General features: G+C 42.7%; 1 protein-coding gene across 1 annotated transcript; it reads right to left on the reverse strand.

Annotated features, from left to right (window-relative positions):
- Positions 1-11,960: 11,960 nt before the first annotated feature.
- On the reverse strand, positions 11,961-18,823 carry LOC133980145 (protein mono-ADP-ribosyltransferase PARP9-like). The gene is given in 4 exon segments (XM_062418736.1): positions 11,961-12,324; positions 12,326-12,672; positions 12,787-12,861; positions 18,809-18,823. Coding segments are annotated over 4 exon segments (801 nt in total).
- Positions 18,824-19,305: the final 482 nt, after the last annotated feature.

The raw sequence follows: 19,305 nt of genomic DNA on the forward strand, positions 1-19,305 counted from the left end.
TAAGTTATGACCAGAGGGTTTTTTTTAGTTTTTTAGGGACCGAGCCGAAAGGAGAAAGTGAGATAGCCAGTGGTTTTCACACTTTTTACACAGTATCACCTCAAATAATATTGGGCTCTTAGACTACTAACACCATCATAGACCTGGGTACCATCAAGATAAAGGATTTAATATAACAAGCCATATTATGTTCTCATTAGTTTGTGACATTCCACATGCAAATACTCACAACATCAGACATCAAGTCCATTGGCAGGTTATCTTCCGCTCTTCTAGAAGTGGTTGTGCTTCTTGTTGCTATCGACTAAAATAAACATAAGTAAAGAAGTTTTGAGTGTCTAAAATGTGCTGTAATAAACAACACTTTATATAACTTGCAGAAACAAAAACTAAAGTGTGACATTTAATCACATATTTATATTGATATATTGATCTTATACACCTTAATTATTGTTGGTCAATGATACACATACCCTTTGAAGATGAGCTGGAAAGCTGAAAATGGTTGGCACAACACCATCTTTAAGCCGGACAGTCTGCCCCGTCCTGTCGAAGTCCTCATTCCCGAAGTGGTCACTGCAGAGCACGGTCCTGTCAGAGGCAGCAAAACTGCCCCTTCTTAGGGCAAGTTCCCACATACGCCTCCTCTCTCCGGTTTTGGTAAACCTTAAAAAAGTGGGAAATGTACCCAGATATATAAACTATTGTCAACATTTCCAATCCGTATTTAAGATTAACCACACTAAAAACAATAAAAAGGTGTCCAAAATTTCATTCAGTGATTGTGTTAACAAACATATTCTAAAAAGCTTTGTGTCAACAACAATCTAGCAATACTATTATGTAATAGCCCCGCTGTTCCTGTGTAACTAACGATTATCCTAAAAATAAGTCATAATATTGTAATATCCTACTTGTGAAAGGTGATCCCACTGGTTCTCATTTCGAGACAACGCTGATTAGCGCACAAGAGTCTGGCATCTTCAATTGTCAAGTCAGCAACGATTAAGTCGTTTTTTCGAAGAGAAAACCTGCAATTTCAACATGTTTAAGCTGTCAGAATTATAACCACGTTAATGACGTTTGTAAGAAACCAAACCGTTTGTAAATCCATCAAGATTTCAGTGAGATAAGAGTATTAACGGTTGTGCAGATCACTGATTTACCTCAGGTAACACAGATTCCAACAGAAAGCTTGACCGTAGTAAGATGGCCGCCAGTGCGGACGTTCGATTCAGTGCGGATGTGACATCTAGTGTTCTATATATATCTATGGTCACGGCAATACACCCTAGTCGGCACCGACCAATCACAGCCCGCCCTCGTTGACGGACAGGGCTCCGCCGACTGGCAGCCAATCAAAGCATCACAGTTTTCATCCCTAGTCGGCAAGCACCAATAAGGCTGTATGTGAAGTCGGCGAAAGTCGGTGAGACACCCCCCCCAAAAGCCTGTGATTGGTCCGTGTGTTTCCTAAGCCTGTGATTGGTCCGTGTGTTTTCTAAGCGTGTGATTGGTCCGTGTGGTTTCTAAGCGTGTGATTGGTCCGTGTGTTTTCTAAGCCTGTGATTGGTCCGTGTGTTTTCTAAGCGTGTGATTGGTCCGTGTGTTTTCTAAGCCTGTGATTGGTCCGTGTGTTTTCTAAGCCTGTGATTGGTCCGTGTGGTTTCGAAGCGTGTGATTGGTCTGTGTGATTGGTACCTGTGATTGGTCCGTGTGTTTTCTAAGCGTGTGATTGGTCCGTGTGTTTTCTAAGCCTGTGATTGGTCCGTGTGTTTTCTAAGCATGTGATTGGTCCGTGTGTTTTCTAAGCTTGTGATTGGTCCGTGTGTTTTCTAAGCGTGTGATTGGTCTGTGGGATTGGTTCGTGTGAAGGTCCGTGTGTTTTCTAAGCGTGTGATTGGTCCGTGTGTTTTCTAAGCCTGTGATTGGTCCGTGTGTTTTCTAAGCGTGTGATTGGTCCGTGTGTTTTCTAAGCGTGTGATTGGTCCGTGTGTTTTCTAAGCCTGTGATTGGTCCGTGTGTTTTCTAAGCCTGTGATTGGTCCGTGTGGTTTCTAAGCGTGTGATTGGTCCGTGTGTTTTCTAAGCCTGTGATTGGTCCGTGTGTTTTCTAAGCCTGTGATTGGTCCGTGTGTTTTCTAAGCCTGTGATTGGTCCGTGTGTTTTCTAAGCGTGTGATTGGTCCGTGTGTTTTCTAAGCCTGTGATTGGTCCGTGTGTTTTCTAAGCCTGTGATTGGTCCGTGTGTTTTCTAAGCGTGTGATTGGTCCGTGTGGTTTCTAAGCGTGTGATTGGTCCGTGTGTTTTCTAAGCCTGTGATTGGTCCGTGTGGTTTCTAAGCGTGTGATTGGTCCGTGTGTTTTCTAAGCCTGTGATTGGTCCGTGTGTTTTCTAAGCCTGTGATTGGTCCGTGTGGTTTCGAAGCGTGTGATTGGTCTGTGTGATTGGTACCTGTGATTGGTCCGTGTGTTTTCTAAGCGTGTGATTGGTCCGTGTGTTTTCTAAGCCTGTGATTGGTCCGTGTGTTTTCTAAGCATGTGATTGGTCCGTGTGTTTTCTAAGCTTGTGATTGGTCCGTGTGTTTTCTAAGCGTGTGATTGGTCTGTGGGATTGGTTCGTGTGAAGGTCCGTGTGTTTTCTAAGCGTGTGATTGGTCCATGTGTTTTCTAAGCCTGTGATTGGTCTGTGTGGTTTCTAAGCGTGTGATTGGTCCGTGTGTTTTCTAAGCCTGTGATTGGTCCGTGTGTTTTCTAAGCCTGTGATTGGTCCGTGTGTTTTCTAAGCGTGTGATTGGTCCGTGTGGTTTCTAAGCGTGTGATTGGTCCGTGTGTTTTCTAAGCCTGTGATTGGTCTGTGTGGTTTCTAAGCGTGTGATTGGTCCGTGTGTTTTCTAAGCCTGTGATTGGTCCGTGTGTTTTCTAAGCCTGTGATTGGTCCGTGTGGTTTCGAAGCGTGTGATTGGTCTGTGTGATTGGTACCTGTGATTGGTCCGTGTGTTTTCTAAGCGTGTGATTGGTCCGTGTGTTTTCTAAGCCTGTGATTGGTCCGTGTGTTTTCTAAGCATGTGATTGGTCCGTGTGTTTTCTAAGCTTGTGATTGGTCCGTGTGTTTTCTAAGCGTGTGATTGGTCTGTGGGATTGGTTCGTGTGAAGGTCCGTGTGTTTTCTAAGCGTGTGATTGGTCCATGTGTTTTCTAAGCCTGTGATTGGTCTGTGTGGTTTCTAAGCGTGTGATTGGTCCGTGTGGTCTCTAAGCGTGTGATTGGTCCGTGTGGTTTCTAAGCCTGTGATTGGTCCGTGTGGTTTCTAAGCGTGTGATTGGTCCGTGTGTTTTCTAAGCCTGTGATTGGTCCGTGTGTTTTCTAAGCCTGTGATTGGTCCGTGTGTTTTCTAAGCCTGTGATTGGTCCGTGTGGTTTCTAAGCCTGTGACTGGTCCGTGTGTTTTCTAAGCCTGTGATTGGTCTGTGTGTTTTCTAAGCGTGTGATTGGTCCGTGTGGTTTCTAAGCGTGTGATTGGTCCGTGTGGTTTCTAAGCGTGTGATTGGTCCGTGTGTTTTCTAAGCGTGTGATTGGTCCGTGTGTTTTCTAAGCCTGTGATTGGTCCGTGTGGTTTCGAAGCGTGTGATTGGTCTGTGTGATTTCTAAGCCTGTGATTGGTCCGTGTGGTTTCTAAGCCTGTGATTGGTCCGTGTGTTTTCTAAGCCTGTGATTGGTCTGTGTGTTTTTCTAAGCGTGTGATTGGTCCGTGTGGTTTCTAAGCGTGTGATTGGTCCGTGTGGTTTCTAAGCGTGTGATTGGTCCGTGTGTTTTCTAAGCGTGTGATTGGTCCGTGTGTTTTCTAAGCCTGTGATTGGTCCGTGTGTTTTCTAAGCCTGTGATTGGTCCGTGTGTTTTCTAAGCGTGTGATTGGTCCGTGTGGTTTCTAAACGTGTGATTGGTCCGTGTGTTTTCTAAGCCTGTGATTGGTCCGTGTGTTTTCTAAGCCTGTGATTGGTCTGTGTGGTTTCTAAGCCTGTGATTGGTCCGTGTGGTTTCTAAGCGTGTGATTGGTCCGTGTGTTTTATAAGCCTGTGATTGGTCCGTGTGTTTTCTAATCCTGTGATTGGTCCGTGTGTTTTCTAAGCGTGTGATTGGTCCGTGTGTTTTCTAAGCCTGTGATTGGTCCGTGTGTTTTCTAAGCCTGTGATTGGTCCGTGTGGTTTCTAAGCCTGTGATTGGTCCGTGTGTTTTCTAAGCCTGTGATTGGTCTGTGTGTTTTCTAAGCCTGTGATTGGTCCGTGTGGTTTCTAAGCGTGTGATTGGTCCGTGTGTTTTCTAAGCCTGTGATTGGTCCGTGTGTTTTCTAAGCGTGTGATTGGTCCGTGTGTTTTCTAAGCCTGTGATTGGTCCGTGTGTTTTCTAAGCCTGTGATTGGTCCGTGTGTTTTCTAAGCGTGTGATTGGTCCGTGTGGTTTCTAAGCGTGTGATTGGTCCGTGTGTTTTCTAAGCCTGTGATTGGTCCGTGTGTTTTCTAAGCCTGTGATTGGTCTGTGTGGTTTCTAAGCGTGTGATTGGTCCGTGTGTTTTCTAAGCCTGTGATTGGTCCGTGTGTTTTCTAAGCGTGTGATTGGTCCGTGTGTTTTCTAAGCCTGTGATTGGTCCGTGTGTTTTCTAAGCCTGTGATTGGTCCGTGTGGTTTCTAAGCGTGTGATTGGTCCGTGTGTTCTCTAAGCCTGTGATTGGTCCGTGTGTTTTCTAAGCGTGTGATTGGTCCGTGTGGTTTCTAAGCGTGTGATTGGTCTGTGTGTTTTCTAAGCCTGTGATTGGTCCGTGTGTTTTCTAAGCGTGTGATTGGTCCTTGAGTTTTCTAAGCGTGTGATTGGTCTGTGTGATTGGTTCGTGTGATTGGTCTGTGTAGTTTCTAAGTGTGTGATTGGTCCGTGTGTTTTCTAAGCCTGTGATTGGTCCGTGTGGTTTCTAAGCGTGTGATTGGTCCGTGTGTTTTCTAAGCCTGTGATTGGTCCGTGTGTTTTCTAAGCGTGTGATTGGTCCGTGTGTTTTATATGCCTGTGATTGGTCCGTGTGTTTTCTAAGCCTGTGATTGGTCCGTGTGGTTTCTAAGCGTGAGATTGGTCCGTGTGGTTTCGAAGCGTGTGATTGGTCTGTGTGATTGGTACGTGTGATTGGTCCGTGTGTTTTCTAAGCGTGTGATTGGTCTGTGTGTTTTCTAAGCCTGTGATTGGTCCGTGTGGTTTCTAAGCGTGTGATTGGTCCGTGTGGTCTCTAAGCGTGTGATTGGTCCGTGTGGTTTCTAAGCCTGTGATTGGTCCGTGTGTTTTCTAAGCCTGTGATTGGTCCGTGTGTTTTCTAAGCCTGTGATTGGTCCGTGTGTTTTCTAAGCGTGTGATTGGTCCGTGTGTTTTGTAAGCCTGTGATTGGTCCGTGTGGTTTCTAAGCGTGTGATTGGTCCGTGTGGTTTCTAAGCCTGTGATTGGTCCGTGTGGTTTCTAAGCGTGTGATTGGTCCGTGTGTTTTCTAAGCCTGTGATTGGTCCGTGTGTTCTAAGCCTGTGATTGGTCGGTGTGGTTTCTAAGCGTGTGATTGGTCCGTGTGTTTTCTAAGCCTGTGATTGATCCGTGTGTTTTCTAAGCGTGTGATTGGTCCGTGTGGTTTCTAAGCGTGTGATTGGTCCGTGTGATTGGTCCGTGTGTTTTCTAAGCCTGTGATTGGTCTGTGTGATTGGTTCGTGTGATTGGTCTGTGTGGTTTCTAAGCGTGTGATTGGTCCGTGTGGTTTCTAAGCGTGTGATTGGTCCGTTTGTTTACTAAGCCTGTGATTGGTCCGTGTGTTTTCTAAGCCTGTGAGTGGTCCGTGTGTTTTCTAAGCCTGTGATTGGTCCGTGTGGTTTCTAAGCGTGTGATTGGTCCGTGTGATTGGTCTGTGTGGTTTCTAAGCGTGTGATTGGTCTGTGTAATTGGTTCGTGTGATTGGTCTGTGTGGTTTCTAAGCCTGTGATTGGTCCGTGTGGTTTCTAAGCGTGTGATTGGTCCGTGTGTTTTCTAAGCCTGTGATTGGTCCGTGTGTTTTCGAAGCCTGTGATTGGTCTGTGTGGTTTCTAAGCTTGTGATTGGTCCGTGTGTTTTCTAAGCCTGTGATTGGTCCGTGTGTTTTCTAAGCGTGTGATTGGACCGTGTGGTTTCTAAGCGTGTGATTGGTCCGTGTGTTTTCTAAGCCTGTGATTGGTCCGTGTGTTTTCGAAGCCTGTGATTGGTCTGTGTGGTTTCTAAGCTTGTGATTGGTCCGTGTGTTTTTTAAGCCTGTGATTGGTCCGTGTGTTTTCTAAGCGTGTGATTGGTCCGTGTGGTTTCTATGCGTGTGATTTGTCCGTGTGGTTTCTAAGCGTGTGATTGGTCCGTGTGTTTTCTAAGCGTGTGATTGGTCCGTGTGGTTTCTAAGCGTGTGATTGGTCCGTGTGTTTTCTAAGCCTGTGATTGGTCCGTGTGTTTTCGAAGCCTGTGATTGGTCTGTGTGGTTTCTAAGCTTGTGATTGGTCCGTGTGTTTTCTAAGCCTGTGATTGGTCCGTGTGTTTTCTAAGTGTGTGATTGGTCTGTGTGATTGGTTCGTGTGATTGGTCTGTGTGGTTTCTAAGCGTGTGATTGGTCCGTGTGGTTTCTAAGCGTGTGATTGGTCCGTGTGTTTTCTAAGCCTGTGATTGGTCCGTGTGTTTTCTAAGCCTCTGATTGGTCCGTGTGTTTTCTAAGCGTGTGATTGGTCTGTGGGATTGGTTCGTGTGATTGGTCTGTGTGGTTTCTAAGCATCTGATTGGTCCGTGTGTTTTCTAAGCGTGTGATTGGTCCGTGTGTTTTCTAAGCTTGTGATTGGTCCGTGTGTTTTCTAAGCCTGTGATTGGTCCATGTATTTTCTAAGCGTGTGATTAGTCTGTGTGATTGGTTCATGTGATTGGTCCGTGTGTTTTCTAAGCCTGTGATTGGTCCGTGTGTTTTCTAAGCCTGTGATTGGTCCGTGTGGTTTCTAAGCGTGTGATTGGTCCGTCTGGTTTCTAAGCCTGTGATTGGTCTGTGTGTTTTCTAAGCGTGTGATTGGTCCGTGTGTTTTCGAAGCCTGTGATTGGTCCGTGTGTTTTCTAAGCCTGTGATTGGTCCGTGTGTTTTCTAAGCACGTGATTGGTCTGTGTGATTGGTTGGTGTGAATAGTCCGCGTGTTTTCTAAGCGTGTGATTGGTCCGTGTGTTTTCTAAGCGTGTGATTGGTCTGTGTGGTTTCTAAGCGTGTGATTGGTCTGTGTGATTGGTTCGTGTGATTGGTCTGTGTGGTTTCTAAGCGTGTGATTGGTCCGTGTGGTTTCTAAGCGTGTGATTGGTCCGTGTGGTTTCTAAGCCTGTGATTGGTCCGTGTGTTTTCTACGCGTGTGATTGGTCCGTGTGTTTTTTAAGCCTGTGATTGGTCCGTGTGTTTTCTAAGCGTGTGATTGGTCCGTGTGGTTTCTATGCGTGTGATTTGTCCGTGTGGTTTCTAAGCGTGTGATTGGTCCGTGTGTTTTCTAAGCGTGTGATTGGTCCGTGTGGTTTCTAAGCGTGTGATTGGTCCGTGTGTTTTCTAAGCCTGTGATTGGTCCGTGTGTTTTCGAAGCCTGTGATTGGTCTGTGTGGTTTCTAAGCTTGTGATTGGTCCGTGTGTTTTCTAAGCCTGTGATTGGTCCGTGTGTTTTCTAAGTGTGTGATTGGTCTGTGTGATTGGTTCGTGTGATTGGTCTGTGTGGTTTCTAAGCGTGTGATTGGTCCGTGTGGTTTCTAAGCGTGTGATTGGTCCGTGTGTTTTCTAAGCCTGTGATTGGTCCGTGTGTTTTCTAAGCCTCTGATTGGTCCGTGTGTTTTCTAAGCGTGTGATTGGTCTGTGGGATTGGTTCGTGTGATTGGTCTGTGTGGTTTCTAAGCATCTGATTGGTCCGTGTGTTTTCTAAGCGTGTGATTGGTCCGTGTGTTTTCTAAGCTTGTGATTGGTCCGTGTGTTTTCTAAGCCTGTGATTGGTCCATGTATTTTCTAAGCGTGTGATTAGTCTGTGTGATTGGTTCATGTGATTGGTCCGTGTGTTTTCTAAGCCTGTGATTGGTCCGTGTGTTTTCTAAGCCTGTGATTGGTCCGTGTGGTTTCTAAGCGTGTGATTGGTCCGTCTGGTTTCTAAGCCTGTGATTGGTCTGTGTGTTTTCTAAGCGTGTGATTGGTCCGTGTGTTTTCGAAGCCTGTGATTGGTCCGTGTGTTTTCTAAGCCTGTGATTGGTCCGTGTGTTTTCTAAGCACGTGATTGGTCTGTGTGATTGGTTGGTGTGAATAGTCCGTGTGTTTTCTAAGCGTGTGATTGGTCCGTGTGTTTTCTAAGCGTGTGATTGGTCTGTGTGGTTTCTAAGCGTGTGATTGGTCTGTGTGATTGGTTCGTGTGATTGGTCTGTGTGGTTTCTAAGCGTGTGATTGGTCCGTGTGGTTTCTAAGCGTGTGATTGGTCCGTGTGGTTTCTAAGCCTGTGATTGGTCCGTGTGTTTTCTACGCGTGTGATTGGTCCGTGTGGTTTCTAAGCATGTGATTGGTCTGTGTGTATTCTAAGCCTGTGATTGGTCCGTGTGTTTTCTAAGCGTGTGATTGGTCTGTGTGATTGGTTCGTGTGATTGGTCTGTGTGATTGGTTCGTGTGATTGGTCTGTGTGGTTTCTAAGCGTGTGATTGGTCCGTGTGTTTTCTAAGTGTGTGATTGGTCCGTGTGTTTTCTAAGCGTGTGATTGGTCTGTGTGATTGGTTCGTGTGATTGGTCTGTGTGGTTTCTATGCGTGTGATTGGTCCGTGTGTTTTCTAAGCCTGTGATTGGTCCGTGTGTTTTCTAAGCCTGTGATTGGTCTGTGTGTTTTCTAAGCGTGTGATTGGTCCGTGTGTTTTCTAAGCCTGTGATTGGTCCGTGTGGTTTCTAAGCGTGTGATTGGTCCGTGTGTTTTCTAAGCCTGTGATTGGTCCGTGTGTTTTCTAAGCGTGTGATTCGTCCGTGTGGTTTCTAAGCGTGTGATTGGTCCGTGTGGTTTCTAAGCGTGTGATTGGTCCGTGTGTTTTCTAAGCCTGTGATTGGTCCGTGTGTTTTCTAAGCGTGTGATTGGTCCGTGTGTTTTCGAAGCCTGTGATTGGTCCGTGTGTTATCTAAGTGTGTGATTGGTCCGTGTGTTTTCTAAGCGTGTGATTGGTCTGTGTGATTGGTTCGTGTGATTGGTCTGTGTGGTTTCTAAGCGTGTGATTGGTCCGTGTGGTTTCTAAGCGTGTGATTGGTCCGTGTGGTTTCTAAGCCTGTGATTGGTCCGTGTGTTTTCTAAGCCTGTGATTGGTCTGTGTGTTTTCTAAGCCTGTGATTGGTCCGTGAGTTTTCTAAGCGTGTGATTGGTCCGTGTGGTTTCTAAGCGTGTGATTGGTCCGTGTGTTTTCTAAGCCTGTGATTGGTCCGTGTGTTTTCTAAGTGTGTGATTGGTCCGTGTGTTTTTTAAGCGTGTGATTGGTCTGTGTGATTGGTTCGTGCGATTGGTCCGTGTGTTTTCTAAGCGTGTGATTGGTCCGTGTGTTTTCTAAGCCTGTGATTGGTCCATGTGTTTTCTAAGTGTGTGATTGGTTTGTGTGATTGGTTCGTGTGATTGGTCCGTGTGGTTTCTAAGCGTGTGATTGGTCCGTGTGGTTTCTAAGCGTGTGATTGGTCCGTGTGTTTTCTAAGCCTGTGATTGGTCCGTGTGTTTTCTAAGCCTGTGATTGGTCCGTGTGGTTTCTAAGCATGTGATTGGTCCGTGTGTTTTCTAAGCCTGTGATTGGTCCGTGTGTTTTCTAAGCGTGTGATTGGTCTCTGGGATTGGTTCGTGTGATTGGTCTGTGTGGTTTCTAAGCATGTGATTGGTCCGTGTGTTTTCTAAGCCTGTGATTGGTCCGTGTGTTTTCTAAACGTGTGATTGGTCTGTGTGATTGGTCCGTGTGTTTTCTAAGCCTGTGATTGGTCCGTGTGTTTTCTAAGCCTGTGATTGGTCCGTGTGGTTTCTAAGCGTGTGATTGGTCCGTGTGGTTTCTAAGCCTGTGATTGGTCCGTGTGGTTTCTAAGCGTGTGATTGGTCTGTGTGTTTTCTAAGCCTGTGATTGGTCCATGTGTTTTCTAAGCGTGTGATTGGTCTGTGTGATTGGTTCGTGTGATTGGTCCGTGTGTTTTCTAAGCCTGTGATTGGTCCGTGTGTTTTCTAAACCTGTGATTGGTCCCTGTGTTTTCTAAGCCTGTGATTGGTCCGTGTGTTTTCTAAGCCTGTGATTGGTCCTTGTGGTTTCTAAGCGTGTGATTGGTCTGTGTGTTTTCGAAGCCTGTGATTGGTCCGTGTGTTTTCTAAGCCTGTGATTGGTCCGTGTGGTTTCTAAGCGTGTGATTGGTCTGTGTGTTTTTCTAAGCCTGTGATTGGTCCGTGTGTTTTCTAAACCTGTGATTGGTCCGTGTGGTTTCTAAGCGTTTGATTGGTCCGTGTGGTTTCTAAGCGTGTGATTGGTCCGTGTGTCTTCTAAGCCTGTGATTGGTCCGTGTGTTTTCTAAGCCTGTGATTGGTCCGTGTGTTTTCTAAGCGTGTGATTGGTCTGTGTGATTGGTTCGTGTGATTGGTCTGTGTGGTTTCTAAGCGTGTGATTGGTCCGTGTGTTTTCTAAGCCTGTGAGTGGTCCGTGTGTTTTCTAAGCCTGTGATTGGTCCGTGTGTTTTCTAAGCGTGTGATTGGTCTGTGTGATTGGTTCGTGTGATTGGTCTGTGTGGTTTCTAAGCGTGTGATTGGTCCGTGTGTTTTCTAAGCCTGTGATTGGTCCGTGTGGTTTCTAAGCGTGTGATTGGTCTGTGTGATTGGTCTGTGTGGTTTCTAAGCGTGTGATTGGTCTGTGTGTTTTCTAAGCCTGTGATTGGTCCGTGTGGTTTCTAAGCGTGTGATTGGTCCATGTGGTTTCTAAGCGTGTGATTGGTCCGTGTGTTTCCTAAGCCTGTGATTGGTCCGTGTTTTCTAAGCATGTGATTGGTCCGTGTGGTTTCTAAGCGTGTGATTGGTCTGTGTGTTTTCTAAGCCTGTGATTGGTCCGTGTGGTTTCTAAGCGTGTGATTGGTCCGTTTGCTTACTAAGCCTGTGATTGGTCCGTGTGTTTTCTAAGCGTGTGATTGGTCTGTGTGATTGGTTCGTGTGATTGGTCTGTGTGGTTTCTAAGCGTGTGATTGGTCCGTGTGGTTTCTAAGCGTGTGATTGGTCCGTGTGTTTTCTAAGCCTGTGATTGGTCCTTCTGTTTTCTAAGCCTGTGATTGGAAGAGAAGCAGTATCACCAGATACTACCAGTGGCTACTGAACGTATCCTAATTCACCCTTTGAGGTGGTAGGCCGACTTCTGCAAAACATTCTCACCTCAGTCCCTCTGATCAACACACCTGCACACATTCCCTCTTTTGACTCTGACTCTGACTTTGACTTGACGTTTTCTTTTTTTTTTCTTTTTCCCATGTGGAACTGAGAACTGAGTGGCAGGTGATTTCCTGAAGAGTATTGTTTTGTGAGCATAATTGATTGTTCTTTTAGCCATGTTGAAGAATTGAATGTGATTTAAAGAGAAACTTGATTTACATAAAAGTGATAATTAACTCAGGTTATAATTGAGATATTGATCATTCATGTGAAACTGAGCAATTGCTGATGTGATATATTTTTTTTTCTGTGATTTCACACAACCAGTGTTATCACTGAGTGGTACCCATATTTGTGATATTTGTATTTTTTAATTTTATTTTTATTATTTTGTCCTTAATACAAAAAAACGGCATAATCCCAAATTCTACCTGTTGTCTCTGAGCTTCATTTAAACACTTCACTGTGCTCCAGCAGTCGAACCTACTGGTCCATTATCCTCTATAATATTCCAACCTATTATTGATCAAAGGGCTGTTACACAAGAATCTCCATACAGGCTCTTTCCATCTTTTTGACAGATGGTTCATCATTGTTTACAAGGTAAACCATGAGGTGTGGAGTTTTTAATTGCTTCTGGTCATGGAACTCATTCAAAGTGGACACTATAATGTCTGCTCACATTGGCAAAGGAAAATTTAATATGCCAGAGTTTATACATGGAATGGCAACCGACTGAAACTGATGTTCTGTCACTTCAAGCAAGATATTCTCGATTGTCCTTTTTAGAGTCATCTTGGCTTTGGACAACTCCTTTGGAGATGGATTGGGTTTGACTCGTGGGCCAACAGCATGAATTAACTTTTTGCAAGGTAGATTACCAGCACTGGTAATGACTGACTCCAGGTTTTAATCTGCCATACTCGTGAATGTGGAGGTCACTCTCTGCAATGATCTCTGGCCCTCCAGCTTTACTCAGAGCCAGTGCAAGCCCACCATAATGATGCAGCTTCTCATTGGCAGCATTGACAACAGCATCAGCGACAAATGTCGTTAGATCTGCCTTACATACACATATTTTGATGCTTTCACGCAGTTCGACTGACAACCTCTTTTCTTGTTCTTGGATGTGGTTTTCTGCTGATGAATCCAGAGCTGGGTTTTCCTGTCTTGGAGCCAGCAGGGGTGCCGGTGGTGCATTTTCCCTCAAAGTGTCACTATCTGTGATTTTAGTTGCTTCTGATTCAAACTGCACACATATTTTGAATCAGGTAAGGTTAGATTTTAACCCATGGATTAAAATAGAAAAATGGTATCTATTTATTGTTATTACATCATATTATGTAATAATAAGAAAACACACCTTTGTTGGCACATGTTCTGGTTGCTGTTCGTCTGCATCAGTGATCAGTGATGTTGACTGATGGGAGGACTTGAGCTGTAATCAACATGAAACAGAGAAATACATAAACTACATACATCCCCATTATAGCCTATGTACATTACTGTAGCAAAATCATGGATATTAAAAGATATTAAAATAGCTTTCGTAATCTAATCAGGGCACCACCTTCACCTAAGAAGGAAAAAGACTTTACTTAATTGTTTTTTTTGTTTAATTAGCCAATTAATAAATAAATAAATCATAATTAATAAATCAATACATTTCTGAATCAGTCAAATATCTAAAGTTCATGAATTCTCCGGCGCCAGGGACCGTCTTGATATTCCCTCCAAATCAATACACACACACACACACACGATCGACTATGATTACATGGGTTTTATTAACTAACAGTGATAAACATACAATAAAAGCAAATTGTGAATAATGGACAAAACAAAAGTAATAAACAAATGAATATATGGGTCTAATGAATGAAAGATGATGATGAACGGTGGAATCAAACGGAGGTTTTAGGTCCTGTGGTAATGATATTCAAAGGGGATTAAAAGTAAGGAATACGTTAAGCTTACCTCAGTTACGCTCACAACTTAACACTAGCTCGATTAAAATGAGAGATGGGTTATTCAGCTTACTTTTCAGGAGATGAACCGTCAGCTTTCGTGGTTCGGGATGTTGGCGGAATTTCAGCGGGATGCGATCTCGTTAAGACTCTGTGATTCTCGAACTGCGTCCGGTAGGGATGGGCGATACCACACTTTTAGGATTCGATACGATACCGATACTTTTTCTTGCAATTTCATCGATACCGATACTGATCATTTCTTTTTGGCAATTTTTTACATTCAAAATATTATTACACTTAAGGCAAATCACATGACAAATACTGGCCAAGATGGACTCAAGACTTGTGTCTGCCTTAATTGAGTCCTTCACAATGAGGTTGAGTGTGTGAGAAAAACAAGGAATTTTGCCTCTTACTTATTCACATAATAAAATAAGGATTCCATACCTGGCTTAATCAAGTGTTCAGACTTCTGAAAAAATATGTATATTCACACATATACGTTTTGCATAATTTCTTCGGCAAAATATCAGTAAACATTACTAAAACCAATGTCTGTTTTAAGTAATCAACAACTGGACTATACTGGATATACATATCCTCTTCACCTGAAGTATGTTGTGTTAAAATTAGATTGTGTTCATAAAGATTTATGAACAGACACAACACAAGCGTTGTCTTTATCACTACACTGGTAAAGGTAACAGTGCTGTCTGTACCTGGATACACCTTTTTAAAAACTCTCTAGCAGGGTCTTTTGCCGGACAGTGGGTGGTGCAGGAGACTGAACTTTTTCAGCAGCTTGTCTTTTTTCAAGCTCACTGTGTCTCTCAGGATGTGTGTAAAAACAAATGTTAGTATGAGAATGTTACTTAATTTGAGAAAGTGTTACATTGATGTTATGTTTACATTATGGTGATAATCAATTATCTATCATGGTATAAGTAGAATAACAATGTGTCATGCTTGATCATATTAATCCTTTTCAGGTTTTAATGAATCAAGCTGATGTCCTATCAATACCAGAATGATACATCCTGTGTTCTGTGTTACTATGTTATAGTATGCATTTTATAATCAGGATTTTTGCTCTGCTCATCTTCTCTTTTCCTCACACATTCTTACTTTTGTCACCTTATCTTATTCTTTTAATCTTTAGTTATTGTTTATCTTAGTTTACGCGCCAAATTTTATTGTACGTTTTTGTAATCTTGTAAATTTTGTCAGCAAACGTACAGAGAAAAGGCCTTTAAAGTAATCACGTTATTAAATTTTGCATTCAGCCTGTTTTTGACCTTTTTGAAGATTTTGATGTGTAGCCAGCACTGAGATCTCTCCAGATAGTTATTAAACAGTGAACTAGTTAAATTTGACTTTTTCTTCCATCTTCCATCAACCTGCAAGAGCTTTCGGGCAGATAAAAGTCTGTCAATCCTACGACTCATCATAATCGAGAGGGACAAAGTCTGCAGGCAGACAACCACCGGACCAGGCAGTCTGACAGAAGGCCAGCCGACCCGGATCATCCTCACAGCAGAGATCTTCCACTTGGTGTGCGTACACGTGGTTCTGAAGGAAGGACAGCTGAGGCCCTCCATGGATGAAAGTAAGATTCAAATATTGCCTTAATCAAGGTTGATGTCAGATCTAGTAATTCAAATTTTCTTTAAAAGTAAAACTTACAAGTTTCTTAGTTTCCACATAATTACATATCCTTCATTTAAATTCATCATTCACCATAACCTTTCATTCATGTCGCTATATTGAGTAACAATCTGTGGAATTATTTTATTATTATTATTATTGTTTAGTTCATCATTACATTTATTTATACATCATTTATTAGTAGTGTGTAGTTAATAAAATCCATAAAATCCAGTCAGTTGTGTTTGTATATTCTTTGAAGTGATACAGGGGATCTATTGAACCATTGAGCCACACATTCAGAAATGTGACTGATTTATCAGAATGTATTGATTTATTAATTGGTTATTTAATTGGCCAATTAAATAAGTACAATCTTCCCTCCGAAAGACGGAGGTGGTGCCCCTGATAACGAGAGCTTATAAATTTAAACATCCAAAATTGCTACAGTATATAACACAGTATCATAATCATTCATTATCAAATCAACATCATTACACACAGATGGAAGGTCGTTAATATACAGACTCTCGGGACACACGGAAGTTCTGCATGAAATCAGGAACAATTGTGTCCCACCAGTAGCAAGATCTTGGGTGTGCCCAGACAACAGGTGATGTCCGCCTTGCCATCAGCTGCAAGATTACCTGTATAGACAAACATTTATAGGTAAATAAACATGTTGTGTGTTGAGTGATTAAAGATGAATATTCATCATGGTACTTAACCCTTATGCCTCATTTTAAAGTTTCCTTTTGAGTACCTTAGAGTGTGGTGTTTATGTGTGTATTGAAAAATAAGTGTGTGAGTGTCTGTACATAAATGTGTATGTGCAGATACAAACAGTCTTGAAGATCTGCATTCATAGCACATTTCAAGTGTAATATATCATATTCTATTGAGTTTATTACATTCTATTGAAACTACAATAAAGTAACCCGCAGTTCTTTAGATAAGGAGTGAATTATCCCTTGAACATTTGACTGATGGTGAATTTGCGTTGTGATATAGCTGTGCTCTGCCAGCTAATGTTAGCTTACAACAAAGGCTAACATAACCATCTCACATTAAGTGTTAGTACGAGTCAAAACGTGTTTTATCACCTGTCTTCGAGATCATAAACGCCGTCCATTCAAATCCTGTCGAGCAGCACAAATACGTTGCATCTGCTGTGTTTGGATGTCAATGAAGCCTCGTAGAGCCAGGAGCAACAGCTGTACAAATGCGCCATTGTTGTTGTTGTTGAATTGTCTTCTGCTCCTTCTTCTTATTGTTGTTGCTTCGAAGTCTTTATGGGAAAGTAGCGACGTTACTGACATATACGGTGATGTAATGACGTGGCTCCCTAACCACCTCGAGCCGTGGAAAAGCAAATTGGTTCTCAGCTGGTTCACTGTTGAACCGACAGTGAACCAGCACCAACACCAGCCCGGCACCAGCACTGGAACTGCTTTGGTGGAAAAGGGGTAATAGAGACAGTATATTATAATGTGAAGGCTATTAGGAATTATGTTTATCTTGTTCTGTTTTCAGAATAATGTATTCGTGAGTCATCTTCACACATGGATGCAAGCAGTAAATGCGGTTTTATCTGTTGTCCATCCTGGTTCCTTGAGTTGATGTTTTTGTGTTGTTGAAGAGGAATCATCATCATTGAAATTGAAGGGCCTGAGAGAAGCTTGTGTTAAACCCTGCCATTTTCTTTAATCCTCTTCATTTTTCTTTTTTTTTCATGCAAAATCATACTGATACCGTTCAAAAGGTCGTAGTCTGCTGTTAGCATATAAGCATGACCTCTACTGAACTGGAAATACTTTTTTTCAGTTCAGTAGGGAGGGGGGGCTTTGCCATTTTTACCAATTCGGACTGACCATTCAACACGAGGAGACAGACACACAGTAATTTTAATAATATGTTAATACATTTATTCATAAAGAGAATAATAACCAATTTGTTGTATTAACACAATCTGTTTTGCAATCTGATCCAAATTACTTTGAACTCATAAACTCTTGGGATGAAGAAAATGCACACACGTGCGCACACACACACACACACACACACACACACACACACACACACACACACACACACACACACACACACATCACACACACACACAGTGTTGCCCAGTCAGGATTGTAAAAAGTATATTGTTTTTTTTTGCACTAGTGGCTTGCATGTATTTGCTCCATCTCCTTCCTCGTCCGTCATCTCTCCCCCCATTTCAAATGAAGATGCTAAAACTTCTTTGAGCATTGGATGGAGGCGTGCGCATGGTGCACCTCATCACGTGATTGGATGTATGACGTAGACGTAGACTATAAACGGGAAGAAAACAGCCATTTTTGATGGGAACCTTTCTAGACTACAGAACGAAGGAAACCAAATTAAGGTTTTACATTTTCCCCCAGCAACTGTAATCTTTGGTGATGTCAGATAAATGAACCCTGAACTTCACCTATGAGCGCTCTTGTCCTCGAAACCAGCATCAGTTCAGAAGCTTCTGTCTTGCAGATTGCAGCAACATATTCAGTGTAAACTGCAGTGCAGGGCTGCAGTGTGAAACTGTTGTCTCTACAACAATCCCAGAAATTCCTTTCTCTCTCCCACTGCTCTCGATCCTGTCTCCTTGAGGCACAGCTCAGGTCATGTTCGTCTGGGACATTTCTCATTCCTTTTGCTTATTCAATCAGTCTTACTGCATTATCATTTTATATATCTGGAGCATTAGCTTCCTGACCACAGGGGAACAGGCAATCCCCCTCTCTGGCTGATGGTAGTCGGAGTCATACAGGAATAATAATCAATCACTGAGTGCCCTGCCACAATGAGCAATGGTCCTGAATCCAGATAAGACAGCTTCACATTACACTGCTGCACGCTCTACATTTCAGTCTTGTGGCCTTTCTGAGGAGACTGGCAGTAAATTTCGGAGCTCTTCCTCTCTAGCGCTTTGCTGGTTGCTTGTGGCAGTATGTCACACCACACCAGCCAATCAATTTTTGATAAATGAAGAAGTTCCTGATTTCTTAATAATTTTTACTGAGCTAAATGTCATTGAGGTAAACACAGCACAATCTTTTTTCCCAAATGTAACAGCCAGTGCAGCCATGTATATTGCTACTCATTATTCACTGCGACACACGGCAGTCCAGAATGTCATCATCCTTTCAGCACTCTGTCGCTTCTTCAATTTCAGTGTTCATTTGAAGGTGACATGGTAGCCTCACAATGCTGGCAAACACATCTGAATGCCAGCCGTTTCCCCCTTATCCAAGCTATATGAATTCAATCTTCTTTATTTGTCTCTTGTTCCCATGGGGCACCAAGGACCCAAAAGTAATCACGAGAACCACATTTCCCATAACACCCACTGCTCAGTTCTGACCGCTACGACTTCAGCTGTGTAGAAAAAAGGATGTGCTGTTATCACATGAGTGTACATAATACCACAGATTAGTAATGGTCAAAGATCCACCAAACGGTGACAGTATTCCATCATAAACATGATTTATCAAAGCTTGAAAGTTTGTGAACCCTTTTCACTACTTCTGCATAAATTTGACCTAAAACATCAACAGATTTTCTCACAAGTCCTAAAACTAAATAAACTCATTAACTAAATAAATGGTCAAACCTTGCATATCTGTGTGTGTAAAGGATGTCAACCCTGGCTTTCAGTAACTGGTGTGGCCTCCTTTTGCACAATAACTTCACAGATGGGATTAGGTTCTTATGTAGGCATGCAGGGTTTGCTCATGATCTCACCTGTCCACGGAACATTTTTCCTAAAGTCTTCTGGTTTATCCATGTGGTTTTGTGCAAACCTGCCTGTTGACAGCAATCTGCTTTTGAATAGTATTACCTTTTCTTTGCAACTCTGCCATGCCCACCATTGATATTCAATGCTCTCCTGATGGTGTGACTCATGAACAATGACATGAGCCCTTAGTTTCCCTTAGTTTCCTAGACATTACCCAGGGATCCCTTGTGACCTATTGTACTATAACATGCCTTCCCCTGGTGTTGAATGTCCTCTATTTGTACATGATATGTCAACTGGTGGAGTTCAAACCAGAAATGGTTTGGTTATCTTTTCTAGCCTGATGAGTATCAACAATTCTTCTTTTAATATCTGCAAAAAAATCTAAAATTTCAAGCATCACTGTGCGGTCACATAATTTGAGTCCAGAAATGAAAAAGATTAGGAAAAAAAGAAATGAAAAAGATTAAAAATGAAAAGAACTTTTGATATTTTATTATGA

Source organism: Scomber scombrus, chromosome 5, assembly GCF_963691925.1.
Source record: "Scomber scombrus chromosome 5, fScoSco1.1, whole genome shotgun sequence".
NCBI lineage: Eukaryota > Metazoa > Chordata > Actinopteri > Scombriformes > Scombridae > Scomber > Scomber scombrus.